Source organism: Anoplopoma fimbria, chromosome 15 (assembly GCF_027596085.1).
Source record: "Anoplopoma fimbria isolate UVic2021 breed Golden Eagle Sablefish chromosome 15, Afim_UVic_2022, whole genome shotgun sequence".
NCBI classification, from domain to species: domain Eukaryota; kingdom Metazoa; phylum Chordata; class Actinopteri; order Perciformes; family Anoplopomatidae; genus Anoplopoma; species Anoplopoma fimbria.
In genome coordinates this window covers 963,567-989,682 of record NC_072463.1, presented here as the reverse complement: position 1 = coordinate 989,682, position 26,116 = coordinate 963,567, and the positions used below count along the sequence as shown (strand labels likewise).

The 26,116-nt window shown below is 38.2% G+C and overlaps 1 protein-coding gene across 1 annotated transcript in view; it reads right to left on the bottom strand.

The window, feature by feature from the left end:
- Positions 1–15,892: 15,892 nt before the first annotated feature.
- arhgap5 (Rho GTPase activating protein 5) overlaps positions 15,893–26,116 on the bottom strand; it is a 46,044-nt gene continuing 35,820 nt past the window's right edge. Inside the window, exons 5-7 of the mRNA XM_054614074.1 lie at positions 23,386–23,517; positions 19,265–19,370; positions 15,893–18,225 (exon numbers count right to left, since the gene is read on the bottom strand). Of these exons, the coding sequence (XP_054470049.1) occupies positions 17,907–18,225; positions 19,265–19,370; positions 23,386–23,517 (557 nt within the window). The 3' untranslated portion in view covers positions 15,893–17,906. The remainder of the gene's footprint in view (positions 18,226–19,264; positions 19,371–23,385; positions 23,518–26,116) is intronic.

Genomic DNA, 26,116 nt, shown 5'->3' with positions numbered 1-26,116 from the left:
AGTTAACATCTATTTAAACATGTAGGCTCAACAGAGATTTAAATAAAATCTTTGTTAATACAGAGCTGGCTGACGTAGCAGATATGATGGTTACAGTCAGACAGAGAGAAGTTCATGAACTACAAAATAAAGCAAAGTAGAGAAAGAAGAGAAGTAAAAAGTCAAACAGAGACGTTAAACTGCAGGAAAAGTAGCTCCAACGTATCAACGAAGATAAGATTTACAATAATAAGTATTTTTCTGGAGCTCTATAAGCTGGATATTAAAATATTCTTTGTCCAGATAATCAAGAAATGGTGGTTTAAAAGTCTGCAAGAAAAAACTGTGATTGAATGATAAAAATACAGGAATCAGCTATTATGGTGCAAATGTTGCAAGGTTAGACTAACAGGGATTGAAGGGACAGTGATAAAAAAGAGTATCTGTATTTGTTTGTATTTAAATATTCATTATCCTGCCTGTTGATTATTTTATTTAGATATCATTTATGTGTCTTCTATTACTTTATTGAATCCAATGCAACACACACAATTATAAGAATCGTGAAAATGAGTCCTTAACTTCTATCAACATTAACATTTAAGAGGTTTTAGAACGTAGAATGTTGAAAAACATCTGAGTTATTTTCTCATATTTCTCATAGAATGTTTGTCAATGTTTAATACAAATTAGTCTTGAATGCACAAGTGAAATGCATGCCGATAATAAAGACGGAAGTTGTGCAGCTGATAAAACAGGAGATCTGATCAACTACCAAGATTTAAAATGTAAAATGGAGTAAAGCAACACCTCCAAGTCCTGGAGTCAGCACTCAGCATCTTATCTGCTAATCAGAGCTGGTCGATGTGTGTGTGTGTGTGTGTGTGTGTGTGTGTGTGTGTGTGTGTGTGTGTGTGTGTGTGTGTGTGTGTGTGTGTGTGTGTGTGTGTGTGTGTGTGTGTGTGTGTGTGTGTGTGTGTGTGTGTTTATTGTGTGTGTGTGTGTGAGACTAGAAAACTCTCCTAATATGATTCACCACAATTCACCACAACGTTTATTACAGCTGGAGACAGAAAATCTTGAGTATACAAACAAGCAGCTACAGCATTACTAATGATAAGAACAATTATTTGCATTAGCTGGTTTTATATTTCAGTTTTTACAAGCTTTTTAATATTTTTTTTTATATATTTTATATAATTTATATATATTTATATATTTTATATAATATCATATTTATTTTTATATTTTTATATTTCTATATTTTTACATAATATAATATATATTTTTATTTCTATATTTTTATATTTTATATAATATAATATTTATTTTTTATTTCTATATTTTTATATTTCTATATTTCATATTATATTATATATATTCTGTGTTGTTGACCAAATTGCTTGTCTGATGTTGTGGTTCTCCGTTTTACACGGAGCGACAGTCAGAAACAGAAACCCAGGACGGAGTGTTCACTGCCACACCCCGAGGTCCTAGGAGATGTTATCGATACCGAGAGAGGAGATAAGGAGGAGGAGAGGAGGAGAGAAGGAGGGCTGAAACAAGGGAGGCTGCACGGAGAGAAAAGGCAGAGGAGAGGAGGAGAAAATAAGAGGACGAGACGAGGAAAAGAATAAATCACAAAGAGATAATAAAAATGGGATTGGATTGGAAGTGATAAAAGTGGATGTTAGAATATACGTGGAAATTCTTTATTAAAATAACCTCGTTTTCAAGTTTGTCCTCAAAGACAATTATACAATACAAGCACAATTAGACAAAACAAAACAAAAATAACAAGATCATTTAACGATACCAAATTTGACAAAATTAAAAAAAGACATACGTAAGACATACAAAATGAAATGAGAGGAAGGGAGACAGAAAGAAGAGGACAGTCAAGTGAAGGAGAGATTATTGATGGAGGAGAAAAGAGGACACAAAAATATAAGAGGAGAGGGAGAACAAAGATGGAGTCTGGTTGAAGGAGAAGAGGAAAGGATGCATTTAAAAGAAGGGGAGAAAGAAAGTCCACCTCTCTCTCCGTCTGCCACAAAGGGTTTAAAGACATTGCATGTGCATCTATCAGAGCATCTGCACTAACACAAGCAGGACATCTACTCTCAACTCCAGTGAAGACGTCACTCTGGTAGGCCTCAAACAGACAACTTAAAAAGACCACAACATAAAAACAACGGCCGATGTTGAGCTCAGCTAACAGAAGGATGAAACGAGAAAGACAACCCACATACATAGCATGTGTTAGTAGCATATAGTGAACTGCTGCTGTAGATTATTTTAGTTATCAGGTATTCTACTATTCGTTCCATCAAGTAATCGGATAAGAAATACTTTTGAAATTAAGACCCACAACTAATTAGTTTCCTTTTTAGAAAAATCTACACTTTAAATTATTCACGATAGTAATATCTGTGGAAACTAAACCCATTTAGGTCATTAAGGTTCCATATAACATTCTGTTTCAAGACTTTTTCACTTTAATATTAGATAGTAACAGTTACCGCAGTATGAAACATTTTGCAGTGAATTTAGCCTAAATTATTTTATTTAAACTGTTTCACCTGCTGCACATTTTAGGAGAAAATGTAAAATGAACACAAATGCAACGGCCAACACCATCCCCCCATATTCAAGTGCAGCAAATCACCCAGTGTGTGTGTGTGTGTGTGTGTGTGTGTGTGTGTGTGTGTGTGTGTGTGTGTGTGTGTGTGTGTGTGTGTGTGTGTGTGTGTGTGTGTGTTTGGGGTTACTGCAGTCTATTCTCCAGAGAGAGCTGAATAACCCTGAACCCTGAACCTCATCATGTACTACCAGTTCCAAGCTCTCTCTCTCTCTCTCACACACACACACACACACACACACACACACACACACACACACACACACACACACACACACACACACACACACACACACACACACACACACACACACACACCATTGTGTGATGAAGGATGGAGGGGCCTCTCTGTTCGTTCAGAAAGCTTAATTAACTCAGCAGGTTTGAATGATGTGAACATGTTATTACATTATATATTCCTGTCAGATCTTTATGAGCCGCTCTATTTAAACGAAATAAATGTTCTGTTCAGTGTTTGATTTCTGTATTTTTGGACCAGAATACTTCCTTGTTAACAAGCAACAAGTCACCAGGTTTTCATTAAAGATAAATCAACGTTATTTTACTTTCCTCCATTCAAATGATAGAAAGCACAATTAATAATGCTTCCCTTAAAACTAAACTGCAGAATTATGATTCTAAAATATGAGGCAGAAATATGCAAAACGATTTTTTACAACTTCTCACCTACATACTGAATATTTCCTGCATGAATTTAGGGAATATGAATGTTAAAAGGCCAGTATGTAGTGTTTCAGGGAACCATAACAGAAATGTTATATAATATGAATTAATAAAACTATATAATAAAATGTTTTATTAGTGTATAAAGACCTGAAACTAAGAATCATTGTGTTTACTTTGGAATGAGGCCTTCATATCTACACATAGTGAGCAGGAGGCGGAGTCAGCCATGTTTCTACAGTAGCCCAGAAAGGACAAACCAAACACCGGCTCTAGAGAGAGACTTTGACATTTGATGTTTTTTTCGGTTAAATCTGATTTTTGCAATTCGATTATCTTCTTTCTTTTTATGCATATTGATGTACTGTGTTAGTGATTTATAATCAAAGAATCAATGCAACAAATGGGGGAATATTCTGCCTCTTTTGCCTCTTTCCTCGGGAGAGTTCGATCAGTAAACTATCTGTCAGATGTTGAGCTCTCAGGTTCATGTAAAGCTTCTTTTATCTGTGAGATCAAAGTCTGGTGAGCAGATGTTGGAACAGGAGGGTGTGATGCTGATGCTGTATCATCCTGATACCATCAGATCTCTCCTCACTGAACGGGGCGTCGGCTCTGCAGGGAGGCTACAGACCGGACCAGCATGCACTTCACCAGGTCAGCCGTTAAAGTGGAAGGACTCCTGTTACTTACATTGCACACAGAAACACCTGCTCGTGCTGCACTTCAGTCACATCGAGTAGAAAAAAACCTCGGCACGATTAGAACAAACAGAGAGGAACGATCGCAAATGTGTGAACAACACAGGCTGTAAACAAGAAGAGAGGCCTGTTCATATCAATACAACTGTTACAATCTGCAACGAACTGGGTGCAGAAAACAAATATATATTTAGTAAATTAATTCTTTATTTTGAGGAGCAGTAATGTGCAATCTTTTTTAATTTTAATTAATTAATTTATTTAAATTTTTAATGCTAATATTTTTTAGATTTAGTTATTTATTTATTTATTTATTTATTTATTTATTTATTTATTTATTTATTTATTTATTTATTTATTCATAAACCACCCTAAAAAAACTGACAAATTTAACAGAAAGAATTATGACTTGTCTTGCAGGAAAATGATGAGGCATTTTCATCTAAAAGACCTCCGGATGTGTTTACGGAGCGCTGTACAAATGAACCTGACCTTCAGTAAACACTAGTAGCTCCTGGCTGATTACCCATAATCCTCAGGGAGTTTCTCCGTCTGTACCAGGAGATGCAGCACGAGTCTCACTCATTACGCCTTCTCTAAAATATGAAACCGCAAGCGAGGGAATAACTGAAGGAGGTTACAGATGAAGATCGGGGGGGTAACGGCTGGAGGCCAGTCAGCAAGAAAGCTGTGTTCTTTACAAAAATACAAATGGCTGAAGATGCATAAAAAAAAGTACAGGAAAAATAGAAAACTAAGCCGATGCAGGTAGAGCTGCTTCTTGCAGGAGAAGAAACTTCTGTGCTCAGAGGTCTGGAGGCTAAACGCTGCAGTTTAAAGAGATGCTTCTGGTGTATAATGATACAAATACTAGGCAATGACCACAATAATCTTATATGCACCTCCATTAAACAGATTATATATAATAAATAAGAGTGAATCCATCCTGGTTTTCCTTCACGATATATTCAGATAAGCTTCAAACACTCCGGTCAACAAGGTGGCAGTAAAGTTATTGACCAACCGACAAAAAAACACCACAAACAAGACAATTAGAAGAAAAATAAGAAGCCTGACAATAAGAAACAGTTCAGTTTACCTTCAACCAAAGCCAGGAACAGAACTGAAGGGATGCTGAAACTTAAAAGACTAAACCAACTACACATTTTTCCAGATTTGTAAACTTAGCACTAGTCGTATTATAAAATAATAAAGATGCTCACAGCACAGGTTACTGTCTACTCGACATTTTTAGTCAGTTTTGTCTTTCAAAAGTTCTCCTGCTCACACTTAGAGGCGTCAACGATCCTGATTTAAGCCGTGAAATCAAACATGTTAAAATAATCCTAATGTAAACGATAAACAGAGATTGAATCTTCTTTGAAATCAAACATGTTAAAATAAATCATATTCAAGATCTGCAAAAAATGTCAAGAAAAATAAACAGGCTGATTGATTTATCTTTTTTTTAACAGTCCAGTACACACATTTAGAATATGTATAGAAACTCCAGTATCACGTTTCCTCTGTGAGAGCGCGACATGATGAAGCGGAGTCTGGGGAGCAGAGGTCATTGTGGGATTTGAACCGTCGCTCTCGGCACCAGTACGTCCACTGGTCTGGTTTCTCTGTCTCACTGGGGATTTAAACCCATGAACATCTGTAAGAGCAGAGCTCTACAGCAGCTGTAGCCTCCCCTCCCCCCCGCTCTGAGCCCGGAGAGAGTGACATCACTTCCTGTGGAGTGGAAGAAACCCAACTCAACGTATTCCTCTTTAAAACACTTGTCTTCTTCTTTCTTAGGCCTTCTTTCCTTCCCTACATTTGTCTCTTTCTTTATATCACTATTTGCCCTCCCTGTATCCTTCTTTTTCTTCCCTACATCCTTCTGTCTGTCTCTTCTTCCCTACGTCCTTCTTTCCATCCGTAAGTCCTTCTTTCCTTCCCTATCTCCTTCTTTCCCCACATCGTTTCCTACATTCCCCTTCCCTTCCCCAAATCCCTCTTTCTTTCCCCACATCTTTCTTTCCTTACCCAATTCCTTCCTTCCATCCCTGTATCCTTCTTCTCTTCCCGACATCCTTTCCTACGCCCCCTTACCTTCATCCTTCTTCCCTTCCCAACACCTTTCTTCTCTTCTCAACATTCTCATTTCCTTCCCTTCATCCTTCCCCACTTCTTTCTTACCTTCCCCAATTCCTTCTTTCCATCCCTATATTCTTCTTCTCTTCCCCCACATCCTTTCCTACACCCCCTTACCTTCATCCTTTCTCCCTTCCTAACATCCTTCTTCTCTTCCCCACATCATTATTTCCTTCCCTACTTATTTCTTTCCTTCCCCACTTCCTTCTTCCCTTCTTTCTTTCCTTCCCTCTTTCTTGTTCTGTTCTGCTTCGTTAAACTAGGAGCATATCTCTGCCAGCGGGTCAATAACTGGGGAAACGATGAATGCACCATCCGTTTAGGAAACACAAGAGCAACCTGACAGGAAGTGTCTTTGGTTCAGGTCCAGAGACATTTGTTAGGTGGATGTTGTTCACAGAACCTGACCTTAGATCAGCTACAGCAGACATGATGAACAGAAGCTCACTGACTTCCTCCACATTTATCTCTTAGAAGAATATCAAAGGAAATGTTTATGCTCCATAAAAACGTAAACAAAACTCAAAATGCATCAGGACAAGCTGCTCGAGTCTCCTTCAGCTTCCCCTTCATAGCCTCCTTTCACTCCGCACTGTCATTTACTTCCTTTCTCACTTCCTTTGCTTGCTTCCTCAAAGTTATTTCCAAGAGGAGAGGAAACAGTGTTATTATAAAATAGGACAAACAATTAAGGAAACTTCAGAAATATAATTGAAAACTGAACTCCTCTGACAGTTTCCTCAAGAATTTGGACTTTAAGAAACTATAATGTTCAGAAGTACTCTTTTGTAAACTCTGAACATAAAGAGAGACGTAGAGGATAAAAGATGAAGTTCAGGAAATGAGAGCAGACGGCCGCGTATCCCACCGGAGTGAGGAAGCTGTTCATGTCGTCATCCAGTGACTCAATAAGTAACCGTATGGATCTAAGGGAGGAGATGCTCAGAAAGATCACATCATGATGTCACTTCACGGTCATTAATCGGAGCAGCATGTCGATGAGGTTCTGCATGTTGGGTAAAGTCCAGATGAACAGGTGGGGATGTGTGGGAAAACAAAAGGACTACGCCCGAACATCAACCACCTGAGGGAATGTCTGAGGTGTCATCACGCTCGGTTTCACAGAATTAAAGTTTCAAAATAAAGCGGCTTAATCTGGATGCAACTGTGTCCTTTTTTCAATGTATCTGGTCGTCTGACTGCTCGTTTCAAAGCAGACATTTTTGCAAGTCATAGCAGGAAAAGCACAGATTTAACATCAGACATCACATAAACATTAAGGCCCTGTTACTCCTATACAGATGTTGATTTTACAGTTTTCTATGTTTTGATCACTTTTGTCCTCACGCAAACAGAGTTTTAGGTCACTAAAATGGATATTACTCTGTATCTGTGTGGACATATGAAACGGGGCTTCTGGGAAACAATGACGTCATTTCCTCAATTCACACATTCACATTTCCCCACCTGATCAGAGTCTTCCTTTGCAGGATGCTGTTTCTAAAAGACCACTTCGATGTCTGAATATATCGTATAAGAAGACAACCAGCAATAGTTTCCTTCATCGTCTTATCGACAGCAAATGAAGAGAAAGAAAGAAACAAACAAACACTTTGTTAACACAGCCAAAGGCAGTGGCGCTCACTGAGCATGCTCAGAATCTTCTCCTCTGGTATTTGACGTATTGTTGTGCTGCCTTTATAACCACGTACCGGCCCTGTGAGGGTTTGGAGTCTGTTTTGCTCCAGTGTGGACGGAGACATTTTATTCAAAGAAGGTTATGTGAACAAAATGTGATCCTAAAACATAGAGGAAAATATCAGTTGAAATAATATCTGTATATGTATTTAAGCACTCCATTTTGATGAGCTGGTTTCCTGCATGATGTTGTGTTTTCTGGCTCATTGACTGACTCACTTAATGTCACTTTGACCCGTACCAGAGTGTCTGATGTGGAAAAGGTGTTTTGGAAAGGTGCGTGATGGGAAAAAGAGTCTGAACTTTATGAACTATGACTTTTGTCCTTATAAACACGCCATGAGCGCTACGATGAAACGGTCTGAAAGCTCCATTAGCACCATTCTCTACAATAACTGCATCTCGTCCCTCCCTGTAAACACAAGACTGTTTTCCTTGAATTCAACTGTAGCCGGTTAGTCAACACTTCAGACGCGGTGGAACAACACAGCGTACATTCGCTTCAAGATTAGAATAAGTTAAAAATGTGCTCATTCTTCAAAGTTTGAACTTAAAGTAAAAACACAGCTGAGGTCAGGTCAGAAAGACGAACCAGTAAATACTAAAGTAGGATTCCCCCTCACGTTCATGAGGTTTCAAACCAGTGAAAGACATTTCAACCAGGGAAACCAGTGAGGCAGCCCAGTATGAAGCAGGGCAGCAGACTGGGAGCAGAGAGGTGTTGGCCTCTTTCTGTATGCAGCAGGCAGAGCGAGCTCTTCTGCAGAGCAGGCCTCCACAACAAAAGCTCAGAGACACTGGGAGTCACCTCCCTCTGCTCCTGTCTCTCCCTTTATCATCCTCCCTCTTTCCTCACATCGTTCTGGCGGCGTTAGCATCAGACAGCTCATTAAATCTGCATTCCATGCAGGATTAGGCTTAACACACACACACACACACATGAGCACACACACTTTCCTCTTTTCATATAAACACTAAACAGGAGGGAGGTGTCAGAGAGCAGCTTCAGCAGTACGTACCACATCTCTTCTTCTTCTTCTTCTTCTTCTTCTTCTTCTTCTTCTTCTTCTTCTTCTTCTTGTTTTCAGTCCATCTCGTTCTCGTCTCCTCTTCTCGAGTGTCGGATGTTGGAGGATGCAGAGAGAGAGGGGGGGAGGGTGGTGCTCTTGGTGTTGTGGCAATCCCACTGCAGAGGGAGAGAGAGAGAGAGATGGTGCTAACAGAGAGGATGCTAACGCTAAAGTAGCCACCAGCTCAGTATGGGACGTTGGACGGATGGATGGGAGGGGTGAGGATGATGATGATGCGGCACCTTTCAGTATGGAAACAGAGAGAGAGAGGGAGAGAGAGAGAGAGAGAGGGGTGCCCTGTTACCTTGGAAACTGAGATGATGTGATGTGAAGGTGGAGCTGAGCTCTGATTGGCTGACAGGGTGTGGTGCTCCCCTTCCTCAGGGAGGAGGAGGAGGGAGGAGGGAGACGAGGGGGGATGACGGAGCAAAGAGGCTGGGTGGTGAGAAGCAGCTGCTCTCTCTTTCTCTGCGTTGGAGGAGAAAAACGCTGCACAGAGACGACAGGAAGTCATAACGCCCCCGACTGGTGACTCCTGGACGTGCAGAAGAAGAAGAAGAAGAAGAAGAAGAAGAAGATGAAGATGAAGAAGATGAAGAAGATGAACATGAAGATGAAGAAGAAGATGAACATGAAGAAGAAGATGAACATGAACATGAAGAAGAAGAAGAAGAAGATGAAGATGAACATGAAGATGAAGAAGAAGAAGATTGATGTTACAACAATATCCAATTCGAATTATAATTATGTCATTTGCAAATACGTCCACCCATAATGCATTATGACAGCCTAAAATAATGTAAACATTATATCATAAACAAAATGTAAAACACATTCTAATAAATGAAAATATTAAAGGGTGATTTAGGAAACCAAAGAATCTGCTTTAACAATAATTAAGTAAACAAACAAATATGTAGATTTGAAGATAGATAATTGATGTGCCGTTTGATCTCAACTCCACTACATATCTTTATTTATTTAATGAGAACATTTACTACAGAATATAAACACGGCAGACTCTGATTAACATTTACAACTTATATCTTTTAGTTCATTCAGTAATTTAAATGACTAGTTTTGTAGTAATTATATGGAACGTGAAGACAGTGTTCAAGTGATTCATGAAATCATTCCCATCCTTAATATTGCTACAAAACCAGTCTTTCAATCTTTATATCTATACATTTAAATTCGAAAATAAAATGTGTTATTATACTTTCCTGTAAATATCACTATTTGTCTTCGTTATTTGCCTTTTGTGCAGACAATTCACTTAAGTGAAGGTACCAGTACATCTCTATGACAATACTCCATTACAAGTAAAACTACAAGTAGAACTCTTGTCTTGAAATAAGGATAAACTGTCAGGGAGAAAACATATGGTTTATGCAAACTTCTTAGTTTATTAAGTGTCTTAAGCTAGCTGTAATGTAATGTAATGTAATGTAATGTAATGTAATGTAATGTAATGGTTAAAAGTAAAAAAGCAAAACATTTCCCTCTGAGGTTCAGTGAAGCAGAGGAAGGCCTGAGACGCAGAGGGAGCTCAGCCTTGGAGTCAACAGTCACATCCCACCTTCAGGTTCTGGTTTTAAACCCTGATTGAGTCAAATACACATGAAGTCAAAGATGCTGTTTCTAAACTGAAGCACAGCGCCACCTGCTGACAGCCTGAACATTACACACAGTCAACAGAATAACACAGCTGAAATGAGAGAAGACATGTTTCCATCATGTGGAACTGATCTCATCAATGATCACCTGTGTCTGTGAGCCGAGGCCTTCAGACGGAACACCTGAAGTAGCTCAGCCCTCATGAAGGTGATCAGTTTCACCTGTGAAGGTCAAACTGTGTGACTGTGGTTTATATTAACAAAGTAAAGCATTTTAACTCACATTTAATCTTACGTGTTAAAGTATCCCCATAGTGTGATAATAGTACTTTTAAAAGAAATAAAGACTACTTCCTCTTATTTTACGCGGACAGTTACTGACTAATTAAAGTTACTAAATTAAATATAGCGGACGAAATATATATGTTTAAATATTTCCGTGTGCACTCGTATTCTGACCTTTACAGTAATTGCATTGAATAAGAAGTTTATTTTCTCACTTTATTAAATACTTTATCATTTCTTCAGACAGGTGTTGCAGATTAAAGTCTTACCTGAAAAGAGGTTATGAAACCTTAAATTATACCTGAGAACATCACATGACTACTTACGGTTTTCAAAATAAGGTAAAGCCCAGATAAATGTTATTATAGTCACAAAAAAAAATTCTGACTACATACAGACTCAAATACAAGAGTAATTAATTTATCAATTTGTAGAATTTCCAAATTAAAAGTCCCACGGCCACATTTGTACATTGACATGAATTGAAAATAACACCAAGTCAAACTATGCACAGAAATCATTTAGAAATTGGTTAAAAGTTCTTTCTGCAGTGATGTCCCTCTAAAGATTGGAGGCCCATAAACGTGTTTACTGGATTGTAATATTTTAAGTAAAAGTAAAAAACATTTTTTTGATTTTCTGTCATCTTAAAGTAAAATAAAAATGCAAGAAAGTCAAAACCAGAAAACAAGTCTTACTGCTAGAATGAGAGATAGCTAACCGGTGAATTCAAATGATTATTGATAAAAGGTGCAAACGTTTACAGAAACAAGAGGCAGGTTAGCACATGGCAGCTTCTCCTGATCAGGTAAAGTATAAACAGGTGGGCAGGGTAGTCAGGTGACTGGGAATACAGGAAATCAAAGAGCACCTGGTGGACAGGTAGAGAATGACAGTGAATGTGACATTAGCCCTCAAATTGTATCAGAAAATTCTCATAATTACATCATCTGTACACTTTGTAACCTTGTTAAGAATAGTGGGAGGCAGTATTTGGAAACATTCATTTGCGTCCTCCATCATTTAAATTGAAACGTTTTATTCCATTGTTTCACATTTATTTTAGTTGAATATTGTATTTTACTCCACTAGATGTTTCTGACATCTTCAGTTACTTCACAGATTTAGATTAATAATAGGCTATGTGTCATTAAAGGTTAAGATAAGGTACTATGAGAGTTACATATGTGTATATACACACAAATATTATAATCTCAATAAAAGGATTATTCATCCTTTTGTACTTTAAGTTTATTTTGATGCTAATACTTTTGTGCTTTAACTTAAGTAAAACTTTGAATGCAGGACTTTTACTGTAAGTACACTGAAGTAGAAATACTTTTGTCCAAGTTCAAGATCTGAGTACTTCATCCACCTGATGTTGGAAAAGCACAGCTGTAATGTTTAGAAAGCTACAGATACATTTACAGAACAATTTATATTTACAGTTTTATCTCCTGAACCATCAATTTATCCTCAAATTAAAATTCTATGGATTTTATTTGGTGGTGCAGTTCAGATTTCGACCACAGGATGGCGGTCGTAACCTTCTCATCACCTGAGTGACTGCAGGGCAGAGAGTCCTGGGGGCCTGGGGGCCTGGGGGCCACAAGACTAATCTGAGGGGTTTGAGATGACGACCGCTGTATAATGATTTTTTTTAAAAAGTTTAAAAGTTCTGCTACACAAATCTATGTTTAGTTTTTTACCTGCTTTTCATTTTTTGGTGTGAAATATTTGACATTTTCTTTCTTTGGGCCTTGTGGAGTTAATTAAATAAAACAATCAGAGGGAAAATGTCTCTTTTGTGAAACTAATAATTAATAGACATCAGAAACAAGAAAAGGGACCCAAACTAGACATTACTTTATTTAGTCTTTATTGTGAGGCCAAAAGGTTTAGAACCAATGATTTAACCTTTAACAATACGTTGATTTAACCTTTAACAATACGTTGATTTAACCTTCAACAATACGTTGATTTAACCTTTAACAATACGTTGATTTAACCTTTAACAATACGTTGATTTAACCTTCAACAATACGTTGATTTAACCTTTAACAATACGTTGATTTAACCTTTAACAATACTTTGATTTAACCTTCAACAATACGTTGATTTAACCTTTAACAATACGGTTTTTTTTTCAAGTGAATGTGTTTTTTCAAAATAAAATCTTAATCTGGAAGTAACCAGCAACTACAGCTGCTCAATAAATGCAGAGAAGCAAAAAGTATAATTTTATACTACTGATATGTAGTAAATTAAGTAGAAAGTACCACAAATATTGTGCTGAAGTACAGTCTTTAGGTGTATTTACTAATTTACCAGTGAATATTTGAATGCAGACTTGTTTCATGTAGTATTGCTACTTTAGTGATTGTTGTTGTGTTTTTTCTTTTATATTGTTTGTGCTGAATAAGCTAAATAATAAAGTATTTTTCTCAATATTTTCCCCACTGACTACTTAACTAACAGTACTACTGAAGAAAGCACAAAACATCTTTCACTACTGAAACAGTTAAATATAAAAACTAATATAAGACGTATTTATAAACCCATGAAATTCAGTTAAAGGAAGAGTAAAAAATAAATATATTCACAGCAGATTTTTGGAAAAAAAGAAACTTTATTTGGAAACATTATGGAGAGAAAACAGAGTTTTAGAGTTTTTCATTTCTGAAAATCATTTTTATTTACTATAATACACAGCGGATGACGTTAAAAGTCAGTTGGTTTGTACACCGGAGTGACTGAATGAGATCTTATCAACAAAATGATAAAAGATAACAAGTTGATTGATGAAATACTACAGAATAACAGCTTAATCTTTAATTATCTAGCAGCTGCTGAACCCCCCCCCCTCCCTCCCATCCCAAACCCTCCCCCCTAAAAACCTTGATCTTGTAGATCAGGACGCTCTTGGCTCCGTTCCACTTTCCCCGTTCGCTCCCTTCAATGTGCCCTTCAATGTCCCCTTCAGTCCAACGTCATACAACCTTAAAATGAGCTTTTGGCTACGTTCCATTCTGAATATTTATCCCCTTTAAACACACACTCTTACTCCTCTCATTCACACCTCCAAGGAAAATTATGTCTGAATTTGTCTGCGGGGTGCATCCCATTCCAGACACGTGTCTCCTTCAAAGTGCCCTTTCAAAGTTGTCTAAATCAGATCTGTGGATGTTCTGACGGCTTCTGGCTCCGTTCCATTTCTCTTCAGTACAACCTTTTTACTCAAAATAAAATCTACACTGACTATTGATTTAGCAAATTAAAAGTCTTTAAATATCTTGTTTTGCACAAACAACAATCTAAAACCCAAAAATATTACATTTAGAAGAATAGAAAAAATAATTGATGAGCTTGAGAGAGCAAATTTCTAGAATTAATGTTCTATAAATTACAAAAAAAAAAAAAAAAATATATCAATTGTTTTAGGACTCAAGAGAAGATAAATTAGGTTTTTAAAAATTAAACTAGTTAAAAAACTTTGTTATAAAAAAAAGAATATCTGCAGAATTTGCCAAAACTGAAAAAGCTTAAATCTCAACAAAGAAATTGCCTCATGACATCATCTGGCTACAAATATCGTCTGTACAAGAAACAGCCGACTGGTTTTGAGGACACTTACACACATCTGAAATGGGACACACCCCCGTAGATATTCTTGTATAATTGGATTCGTCCCTCGTCGCTTCTTCGAAACACTTTGCTGATCACATTTTAGAGAAAAACGTTTTAATCGAGATCGAGATGTTTGATCAGCTCTCTTTACTTTCTTGTAGCACAAATAGCCACCAGCAGAGCAATGCATTATGGGTACAAAGTCCCCCCCTTTGAAGGCTCCATCTGATAAGATTTAGTTCACCTCAAATCGTTAAAGAAACTTAATGTTGTTATTTTTACAAGTTATTTTCTGACTTCTAAAAGACTCTTTTGTAAAATCTGGATTAAATAATATTCCATCAAATGCACAAGATAAAAAAAGACATTTAGTTTGTTTTTAGTGCGAGAAATACACACAGAACCATCTTATATAAACTGATTGTGTAGAAAAATGCTAAATAATTAAAAGTAGCATTAATATAAATACAACTGTCAATTAAAGTATTTATATATATATTTTAATAATAACTATGTATAATTAACTGGGAAGAACTGTGTCATGTTGGTGCTAATTAAAAAGGAAAAAAGTGTTTTGCAATTCAATTAAATATAAATAAATACTCATTCATTGCTCATCTATGAGTGAAAACTTTATTCTTTTTATTTTGGACACGTTCAGCTGACCTGCTGTGACCTGATTAACAGACTCTCTGGGTGACGCCAGCAATTAACTGAAATTAATTGATTAGAAGTGTGTTCTCTATAATTAGCACAAAGTACCAGAAGTGGAAGAAGTATTCAGATCGTTTACTACAAGTAGCAAAACTACGATGTAGAAAAATACTACGAGACGTATGAGCAGCTAATTAAGCTTCAAATGAATGTTTATTTCTCTCTGAAATGAGGTGAAACAGAAGTACAGTAAGAACCCTCGGACTGAAATACTCAAGTACAAGTAGAAGTACCTCGATATTGCACCTGGAGAAAATGCTTCCACCAGGTCATTATTAATTAATATTCAGAGGTGGAATTAGAGAGCTCGTTCAGATGCATAATTTCTGACTATCGTGATGAAAAAACATCTTTGTTTTTGTGCAGCAGGTTTGAATATTTGTTTAATTCAGGTGGACAGAAGAGTGTTTAAAGTTTTAGTAAAAATACACGTTCAACATCGTGGGAATACCACAAAAACACGAGATACACAAACGAGGATTCGGCTGAATTTAAAGGTTTTACTAAATTTAAGTTTGTTTTTCTGCCTCAAAGTGTCAACAATGAAGAAAGCGACGAGGGATTTTCTCTTCAGACGAGCCAAAGAGGATTAAAACCCACAGATCTGTTATCAAACCCCCACACACCACACACACACACACACACACACACACACACACACACACACACACACACACACACACACACACACACACACACACACACACACACACACACACACACACACACACACACACACACACACACACACACACACACACACACACACACACACACACACAGTCAGAATAAAACGATGGGTTTCAGTTACACCATCAGAACGACAAAGAAATATGATTATAGCTTCTGACAGATTATACAGTCCAGTACCCCGTGGTATTCACTACATCAGCAACCTCTGCTGCTGATAAATTTATATATATATATTTATATATATATATATACTTATATATATATTTATTTCCTCTATTTAGGGAAAACTATTTGAAATATAACCAAAAATATGATATTAAGAGTTGATTTCTTGCATGACAGAAAACAATAAAACTTTTTCCCCTTAAACCCCGAAAAACAAAAAAAGATTCTGATAAAATGATGCAAATCTGAACAAGAGCTCCTTTAGAGTTTCAAAGCGTTTCATTTCATTTTTTTTTTGTAACTTTAAACTTATTTTTTTATCTTTTCTCACTAAGTGGCAAAAAACAGAGACATGCAAATTTTAGTTTCCAACAAACCAACAGAACAAAAGCAGAAATGAAGAAGCGGGAGGAGGACGACGCCTCCTACGAACCGAAACGGACCCTGAACGCATCGCGACAAAGTGGTTTCTCCTCACTGGTTTCTCCTCACTGGTTCCTCCTCACTGGTTTCTCCTCACTGGTTCCTCCTCACTGGTTCCTCCTCACTGGTTCCTCCTCACTGGTGTGCCGTTGTGGAGGAGTCCTCCCTTCAGAACTAGAGAGAGTTCAGAGGTTCTCAAGAGACGAGAACGTCGGGCCGAAGATCTGCAGTCCAGGTTCTCTCGTACGGAGCGCTACGACTCCATCTGTCCTCGTTTTTAATTCCCTCCTTAATCCCCCCCTTCCCTCTGCAGGGAAGGTACAAACTGGCTGTAAAACAGACCTCAGGTCAGTTCACACAGATACACATCGTCATCACACACACACACACCGTCATCACACACACACACACACAAACAGGGTAAAAATCAGACGTTACAAAAAAATATTAGAAATAAAAAAAAAAGATAAACGACGCAAAACAGACATGAAATCGTCGTGTGGGAGCTCTGACACAAACCGTGCATGTGCTGTCCTTTAAAGAGGGGTCAAAGTTCATGTAGTGGGGGTTTAGGATTATTCATCGTGTCCTTGTGTCCTCCTCAAACATCCCCAAGACTAAAAAATAATCCACATTGTATTATATTTCTGCCTCCGCCGTTTTATCTGACTTCTGCAAACTTCTCACGTTCCCGTCGCCTCCTCCTACTGACCGGGGTTTGGGGTCAAAGGGCGACAGAAAAGAAGAAGAAGAAGAAGAAGAAGAAGAAGAAGAAGAAGAAGAAGAAGAAGAAGAAGAAGAAGAAGAAGAAGAAGAAGAAGAAGAAGAAGAAGAAGAAGAAGAAGAAATGTTTTCCTTTTGCTGAAATGTCAAAAACAAAGTCAGTCAGTGAGTCAGGAACCAGTCAGTGGGATATCTAATGAGTCACGTGTTTCATATTTGAGTTGCAGTCGTTGGGTTGAGTTTTTCCCTTTTCTGTTGTCTCGGAGCAGGAAGGTGGGACGAGGGTTTTAAGGTGGTATAGAGTGTTTTAAGGTGGGCTTGCTCAGGACCCTTAGTGTGCTATTTCATGAGGGTAAGGTGGGAGGAGTGTGATCTTTATCCAAGTCCCAGTCAGGCCCCTGCTCAACGATTAGTGTTGTCTTATGTGCCGAATCAAACAGTTCCATCATCAACGACTTCAGTCTCCGTATCATTAAAAAAGGGGCAGTCGGATCCCAAAAAATTAGTTCCAAATAAAGAAAAAGGTGGCGTCCGATTGTAATTCTGATCCGGGATTAAACCACGCAGGATGAGCCGATCTCACAGATTACTTTAATCCAACAAACGGTCGATGTGTCTAAACCCCCGGAGCTCCTTCACCTCCAACAGCAGCTGCACCAACCGGGTTATTTCATTTTTTTCCTCCGGGGTTAAAGCATCCCCCACTTAGGCCTTTTTCTTTATTACCCAGCATGCACCGTGGGCGTTAGATGAGCGGGTCTGGGTGCAGCGTGTGCTGGATCTGCTGCGGTTGCAGCGGCGGAGGCAGCTGCAGCGGGAGCAGAGCCTCCACCATGTTGTGGCAGTGCGGCGGCGGCGTGCCCTCGCTGCTGGAGCTCTCGGCCACCTCGCCGCCGTGGAAGAAGTAGTCGCTCTGCACGATGAAGGACTCGATGACGGCCTGGTTCAGCTTGGTGGTGGACAGCGTGTCCTTGTTCTCGAAGTCGGGACGCATCAGCGTGGGCCAGAAGCAGATGGAGAGGTTGTCGGCCGTCATCAGAGTCATCTTGCTTTGCTGGCTCACTCTGCAGAGTCAGAACGGTGACAAGGAATTCAAAAACACTTCCACAAACCATCAGAAACAGAAACGACTTCAGAAGTGTCTCGACGGTTTGTTGGTTTCAGGTGCAAATCATGAAATCATGTCGATCATAGATACGAACGCTTTACAAGGTTCCAGTATCTTCACATCTTCTTAACTACACTCATTTCCACTATAACCAAAGTATTCTTTGTGCACTATAACTTATATATAACTATGAAGGCGCATAAAGAACGTTGGAGGTAAAACAAACAAACCAATATTCCCCCAAAAAATAAAAAGAAAAAAAGAATCTTCTGAATTCACAGCCCTGTGTCTGCAAATTCCAATTGTTTATGATAATATGTTCATTCTAGGGTAAAATTAAATATATTTCCTCATATGATTGCAAAGCATAATTTGCATAAAATGCAGAAATCGGCAGAAATATGAATATAGTTTCAGGTGAGTTTGTGACTTTAATATCAGAGAATATCTGAGTTTTTACTTGCAAATTTATGACTTTATTAACTAAAAGAATATTTCATATTCATGGCTGCTTTTTATTTCAGCACAGAAACGTATTAAGTTCAGGACTTAAACGTGACGTTCTCTCGCTCTGCCTCAGGTCCGGTTTCCTCTTCTGTTGCACCAACAGTAACTCCACCTACTGAGGTTCTCTCTCCTGAAGTCTCAGTGAAGCTCTCGTCTCCTGGATCTCCTCTCGTGAGTCATGGATCACTTTGCTCTATTCAGCCGTTTTTAAACTCTCACACTACAGCTCTGCTGACATGTCGTTGGCTGCATGAGAAATATTTCCTAAATGTTGAACTTAAATAGGACTGCTGACACGCTTTCTGACAGCAAGACATGTGAAAGTCTTCTTTTCTTCCGACTGTGATGTGTTCACTGTCATCACAGGCGTGCGTACATTTGAGTGTTGAGGTGTTTACGAGAGTGCTGTGTCCTATAGTGTTTGTGCATGCGTGTGTGTGTGTGTGTGTGTGTGTGTGTGTGTGTGTGTGTGCTTGTGCGTGTCTTACCTGTTGAGGTGTGTGATGATAAATTTGAAGACCTGGTAGTTGACGGGAGGAAACTTCTTCACGATCTCCCTCAAGACCTGCAGACGCTCGATGTAGTCCACGATTTCTAACACACACACAGAGAGACACACACACACACACACAGAGACACACACACACACACACACACACACACACACACACACACACACACACACACACACACACACACACACACACACACACACACACACACACACACACACACACACACACACACACACACACACAGAGACACACACACACAAACACACAGAGACACACACACACAAACACACACACACACAAACACACAGAGAGAGAAGACAGAAGGTGTTTAACATTTTACACACACCCTCTCTAGGGAAACGGAAATTATACTCTCTGGAAAAACAAAAGCCTGAGACGCTGCCAAGAGCAACTCCCACGCTTCTCACACACACAACACACACAACACACACACACACACACACACACACACACAACACACACACAGGTTAGAAAACAAAAAAGGTCAGTTGTTTTTTCTGCTGAGTCAGAAAATAAACACGTTTGACTTCATGAAGTGTAGGAAAGAAAAACAGCTGATTCAAGACTCAACTGTGATTGATAAACTTCAGACTAGAAATGAAACATAAAACTCTTCTACGGAGCTTCTACCTGGGCTTATATATGTAGTTTATATTGTTTTACTGCCTTGATGATCAATACTTTAATGTGTTTCTTTTCCTGTAACTGAAACCTGTTTTTCTGATCAACAGTTTGACATTTGTGACATATTTTCACATGTATGTACAACTAATTGTCAATTCATTGTGTGCTACTTGATTTGTTATTCACTGTGATAAAGATGTGACTAGGATTGAAATGTTGCCTATTTATTTTAGATATGCACTGATTATGAAATTCTGGGCGATATCAATGTTTAAAATAACAATTTGGCTCCTTTTTATTTCTTGTTTATTGAGGTTTTGTTGTTATTTATTCCCCTTTTTGTACAAGAGAAACAAAAAAATCTTTGTTATAAGAAAGATTACTGAGCGGTTTTAAACACGTTATTTGAATTAGCAGGAATTCAATGATATCAATTTATGAAACAACCTTTTCCGTGAAAATATTCTTTTTTTTTTGTCCTTCCTGTTCCGACTGAGCTGAAAGGTTGAGTGATGTGTTTTAGATGGTGTGTTCAGGTGCCTCACAGTTGGGTGGGAAACTGCAATGTCTGGCGTCATTTTAAATCTGTTGATGCTTTTTGATCCATTGATCGTGTTAAGTCTGTGTTTAATAAGTCTGCCAGATTAATGTTCTCTTAACTAAATGATGACTCGAGTATTTAATCAATAAGACTAAACGTATTCTGTCAGACAGGAATCCTCAGCTTGCTTCAGGGCTCTTTTAATGATCAAACATTAACAATATTTATCGGATAAACTGAATTAACATTAAAAGGCTCAGAGCTCATCTTTCTTTGATATTGTTAATGTTCAAATGAACTGACTTATTAATAGTGGATCCTCTTTAAAGAGTCATAAGTCTATTTTTATGCTTTTTATGAACTAATTCATTGTGAATTAATAAGCTTTTAGTTTGAGTATCATCTCTTGTAAAATAAAAAGTTTTATCTCGTCTAACTTCAAATAAGAAAACTAAGGCAAATTATTAAAATTAAACACGATTTGTGATTAAATCCTCATGTTTCATCAGCTGCTAACAAGTCAGACAAGTCAAAAAGTGAGAGCTGAGAATATTTAGTGTGAGAAAATGAGTAAATAAAATGATAATGTGACCTAATAAAAAGGGAAGCTTTTAAAAAAACAACAATAACAAACAGACAGGAAACCCGTCCTGTTGAATTCCTGAAGACCAACACCGTCTATGAGGCTCCTCCATATCCTCTCCCTCTCCAGAGAATCCCTCACTTTCCCGCCAGTGGAAAAGCTCGCTGGAGCTGAAACGTTCGCTTATTAAATATTTAAAGAGCAGATGTGAAACGAGAGCTTCTACCTTCCGGATTGTCACAACAGAGACACTTTTACACGACTCTGAATATTCCAGACGTTCCAGGATCAGCGGGGAGCCGTTAAAATATTCTTTAACACACGAGTTTACACGACAAACAGGTTTAAACATCCTGCACTGGATCGATCGCCTTAACGAGGAACCTTTGACCCTCTAGTGACTGGAAGAGGTCAAAGGTCATGAATCAATGCTGCCATGTATAGACATTTACAAGAAATATAACAGAAAGGAACAGTTCTGACTGATTTAATCCTGTTTTATCATTTAAATGATGTTCACACTGTTTACCCACAATGCAATGGGTTCTATGAGGTGATAAAAACCATACATGGTGAGTTTTAGTTACGATTTCCTGAAACTTTAATGACCCGATGTGAAAAGAAATGAGGTCGCTGCTGCTTTTGAGTTTTGTTGCAGAGAGAGAAATAAAATATAAATAAAAACAAATGTGAACTGACAACATGAATGAAAACATGCTGAATAGAAACATACAGGAAGTAGGTCCATGTCAGTGAATGAATGAATGAATGATGTGAGGAGTTCCAAGAGTAAAATAGGAAAACAAACTTTAGAATTTACTAAAAAGATTCAATGTTTTTCCCTTTAATTTAACAAAACTATGAACACATTTAAAAAAACACATTGACATTATTTAAACTACAAAAATGGACGACTTAATGTGACTTTTATGGATGCTGGCCACATTATCTACTCGAGGTATTTTACAAGAACACACTCTGGATCATAGCCATCTGTGAGTGCAGTGTTCAGGGAGGTGTCCACTGATAGGGAAGATATCTTCGTATAAAGACGTCACCATGAATATGAGTGATCATGTTGTGTTATTTAGCCCCAAACAAGGAAGCTTTACACATTAAATGAAAACTGTTGAGAGCATCAACATGTCTCTTTGTTTCCAGACTGCATATAAGAAGTGGACGTAGTCATGGTGACGTCACTCATTGGTCACTAAAACTGATGTTATGAAGCCTCGAGTTCAGCTATTTCACTGTCGCCATCTTGGAATACGTACGTTGCCATGATTTCTTTTTCAACCAGTGAACAGGAAGTGACCATATTTGGACTGATAGGAGAATATAGATAACAGAGTTTGATCATCTAGTGACTTGTAGCTGGTAATGTCTCTGTGGTTGAACGCAACACGGTCGCTTTCTCCACAAATACATGTTCATATCTGGACACTAGCTAATATATTCAACTCACTTACAGATCACAGATGTGGAAAGTCACTTTGTTGAAGTTTTATTCACAATATTTGGACGTTCATGTCCTTAAATAACTTTAAGACATCTCACGCCGCTTTACTTCCGCTCCGTGTGAACACTAACCTACTTCATCATCTTTAAATCTGAAAAAAACTAATTTCCTGCCAAGGTTCAGGAGGTCAAAGGTGAAACAGTCACTGTCGTCTGAGAGATGACAGAAGAGAGATTCGCTAAGAAAGAGAAGGCAAGGTATCAAAATAAAAAAAGAGAAAAGGGAAGTAGAGAGAGGAAATGTTCCAGAGAAGAAGAGCCAGCAGAGTGCGTATTTCTGGCTCATTAATCTGCTCGTCGTCAGCCTCAGTATCACTCACAAAAAACCAGGAAACACACACACACACACACACACACACACACACACACACACACACACACACACACACACACACACACACACACACACACACACACACACACACACACACACACACACACACACACACACACACACACACACCAGCTGAAAATAAAAAGCCTCTTAAAGAGTGTGTGATGTGACAGAGAGCCGTGTGAGCGTTAACTTTACTAGACTTCTGCAGCATTGAAGTCAGAGAAGAGGTGAAAAGTACACGAGTGTGTTTATATCTATATTTATGTATTTTAACAAGTGTGTCACAAAGTGAACGTCTAAGAGCTTATAAGTGGTGCTGTTAAATATAAGTTTATGTTATTAACTCTGTGTCAAAAGTGTATTTTAATGCATATTTACATCAAATTCACAGCTTTTCTATCAGGTTATTTCTTCTCCCTACTTGTTAATTCATGTCTCAGGTGTTGGTTTGTTTGCTTGTGTATTCTTACTTGCGGCCTCCACCAGCTCCGGGTGCAGACTGTAGGGGATCAGAGGGTCGGGCAGGTCGGCGAAGAAAGCCTTCAGCGCTCCGGCAGCGGCGTTCACCGCCACGTCCATCGCCACGAAGTCGATACAGTGATCTACAGAGAGAGAGAGAGAGAGAGAGAGAGAGAGAGAGAGAGAGAGAGAGAGAGAGAGGGACAGTTTAATCATTTTACCCTTGAAAACCCTCTTTGTCTTTCATGCAAAGAAAAAAGTAGTGAATCTTTAATCGATGTTCAGTGTACTAAAAAGACGTTTGATTTTATAGGAATCACAGCAGTTGTTTACTTATTTATCATTATTTTATTATTTTATTTATTCAGTGTTTAATGTAAAGCCATGCTGGTTCTGCTTATTGTTTTTAACCTTTTCGTTCTGATATTTTTCAAAACCTTATTCATAACATATAACATCAGCTGACGGGTTTCGAGTATTTACATAACAGAAAATCAAAGATACGAAATAAATAAAACACCCGTATAAGAAAGATAACGAACTTAACAAAACTTAAAATCTAAATGTTTGACATAATTAAATATATCTGTTGGAAAAATATAAAAATCAAACACAAAAAATCCAAGCACAATAAATGATCCTTCACCTATGAGTACCTATGGGTGTGTACAAATACACTTCCACATATGAAGAGTATGAATAATTGTATATTATAAACCAAAAATGTACCTTCTGATATCTTTAGGTTTCTGCCCTAAGTAGAATTATCTTAAAAGTGTAAATTGATCGTTCATATAAATATCAATATTAAATATTTAGCGTGATAATCATCAACATTGATTATCATTAAAATATATATTTTGTGATAACATTTTTGGCCTTATGTTGGAGCTCTAATGTACGCTAATGGCCTTCGCCAACAACAGTGTGTTCATTGAATAAAAGATGGAAGTACAGATCGTAAAGCCCTCTGAGGCAAATTTGTAATTCTGGGCTATACAAAATAAACTGAATTGAATTGAAAACGACTACCCAGAATTCACCTCTTGTAAAGTGAAGCCCTTTTAGGATCATGAGCTTCAGTTTGAGAGGATTTCAAAGAGCTTGTGAGGAGATGTGAAGCTCACAGCTGAGCTTTGTGTCTGAGCAGCAGAACAGAGCTGCTCTCTGATCTCAGCTAACAGAGGTTATCGTCCGTCTGTCTGGAGGCACAGAAGCCTGAGTGTGCCTCTGGTGGAGCAGCAGGAGGTGAAGCAGAAAACACGCCAAGCTCAAAACAACCGTTTTCTGCTCGGTTATTTCTGTTCAGAGAGGAAAAGTTCTATCCAGCAGGTCGAGTCACACACATCACACTGGTGACAGCTCTCTCATTAACCCAGAGTAAAAATAATACTGTGTATTGATCAGGCAACAAACTCCAGATCTGCAAAGTGAAGTTGATGCAAAAGTGTCTTAAAACTTGCATTCTCTCTCCTGTCCACCAGGGGGCGACTCCTCTGGTTGTATAGAAGTCTATGAGAAAATGACTCTACTTCTCTCTTGATTTATTCCCTCAGTAAACATTGTAAACATGAGTTTATGGTCTCAATCTCTAGTTTCAAGTCTTCTTCAATACAGCATGATGTTCATTTAGTAAATGATGCTCCATTTAGAGTCAAACAGACCATAAAGCAGGGGATGCTTTAGGGCGGGGCTACACACTGACAGGTCCACACCAGAGACGTATACAGGTCTCTATGTCACTCCTCCTCAGTCCATATATGGTCACTTCCTGTTTATCGGTTGGGAAAATAACAACATGGCGGCGGCCGTATTCTGAAGACGCTGAACTCAAAGCTTCAAAACAGCAGTCCACAAAACCAAAAGGTGACGTCACGACGGTAATGACCAGAGATACAGGATGAAAACTAAAAAAAATACATCACTTCCTGTTTTGACGCGGTCACATGGCGACAGGAAGGAGGAGGAGGACAGGGAGTGAGGTAACACGACGATATCTCCATCCTTTATGGTGGAAGTAGCCTCCGTCTCCTACTGACGGAGGAGCTGATTGGCTGTAATGGTGTTTTTGCACACACGGATCAGATCCAGAGAGAAGGACTGCAGGACTCGTGAGTCTAAACAGAAAAATCCATCCTGACAAAGTCGAGTGTATTTCAGATGCTTGAAGCAGCTCTGCAGCTCTCACAGTTAACGGCTCTGATTGGTTGTTATTTTCTTGACTCTGATCGGGGCTACAAGCTGAAGCACTTTTACTAATAGTAGTAATATTAATAATAATAATAATAATAATAATAATAATATGTGGCTATATTATCTGCCCAGAGAAAATTGTTTTGTTGCTTCCGTTTACATTCCTTATGATGCAAATGCAAAGAAACTCACTACAGAATGTACTCCTGTTTTTGTTTTCCATGTGTTTGTTGTGTTACAAATGGGCTACAAGTGAATATTGTACTTCCCTGTGTTGCATAATGAAAATAAATAATCCTTGAACCTTGATACAGCGGAAACTGTTAACATGGATCAAAGTGAGCCGATAGTGAGGGGAAAGGAGGAGAACTGTCAGCAAGTCTTAAAAATGTGAAGCTGTCCGTTTCATTACTTTATATTTATGTAATAAACGTCAATTAGCGGATAATCTGCATGAGATATAAAGAAAAACTAAAAATAGTTTTGGTTTTCATAATCATCTGCTCATAGTGATACGTTTCCCCCGGACAGGCGAGATGACCTCTCAAG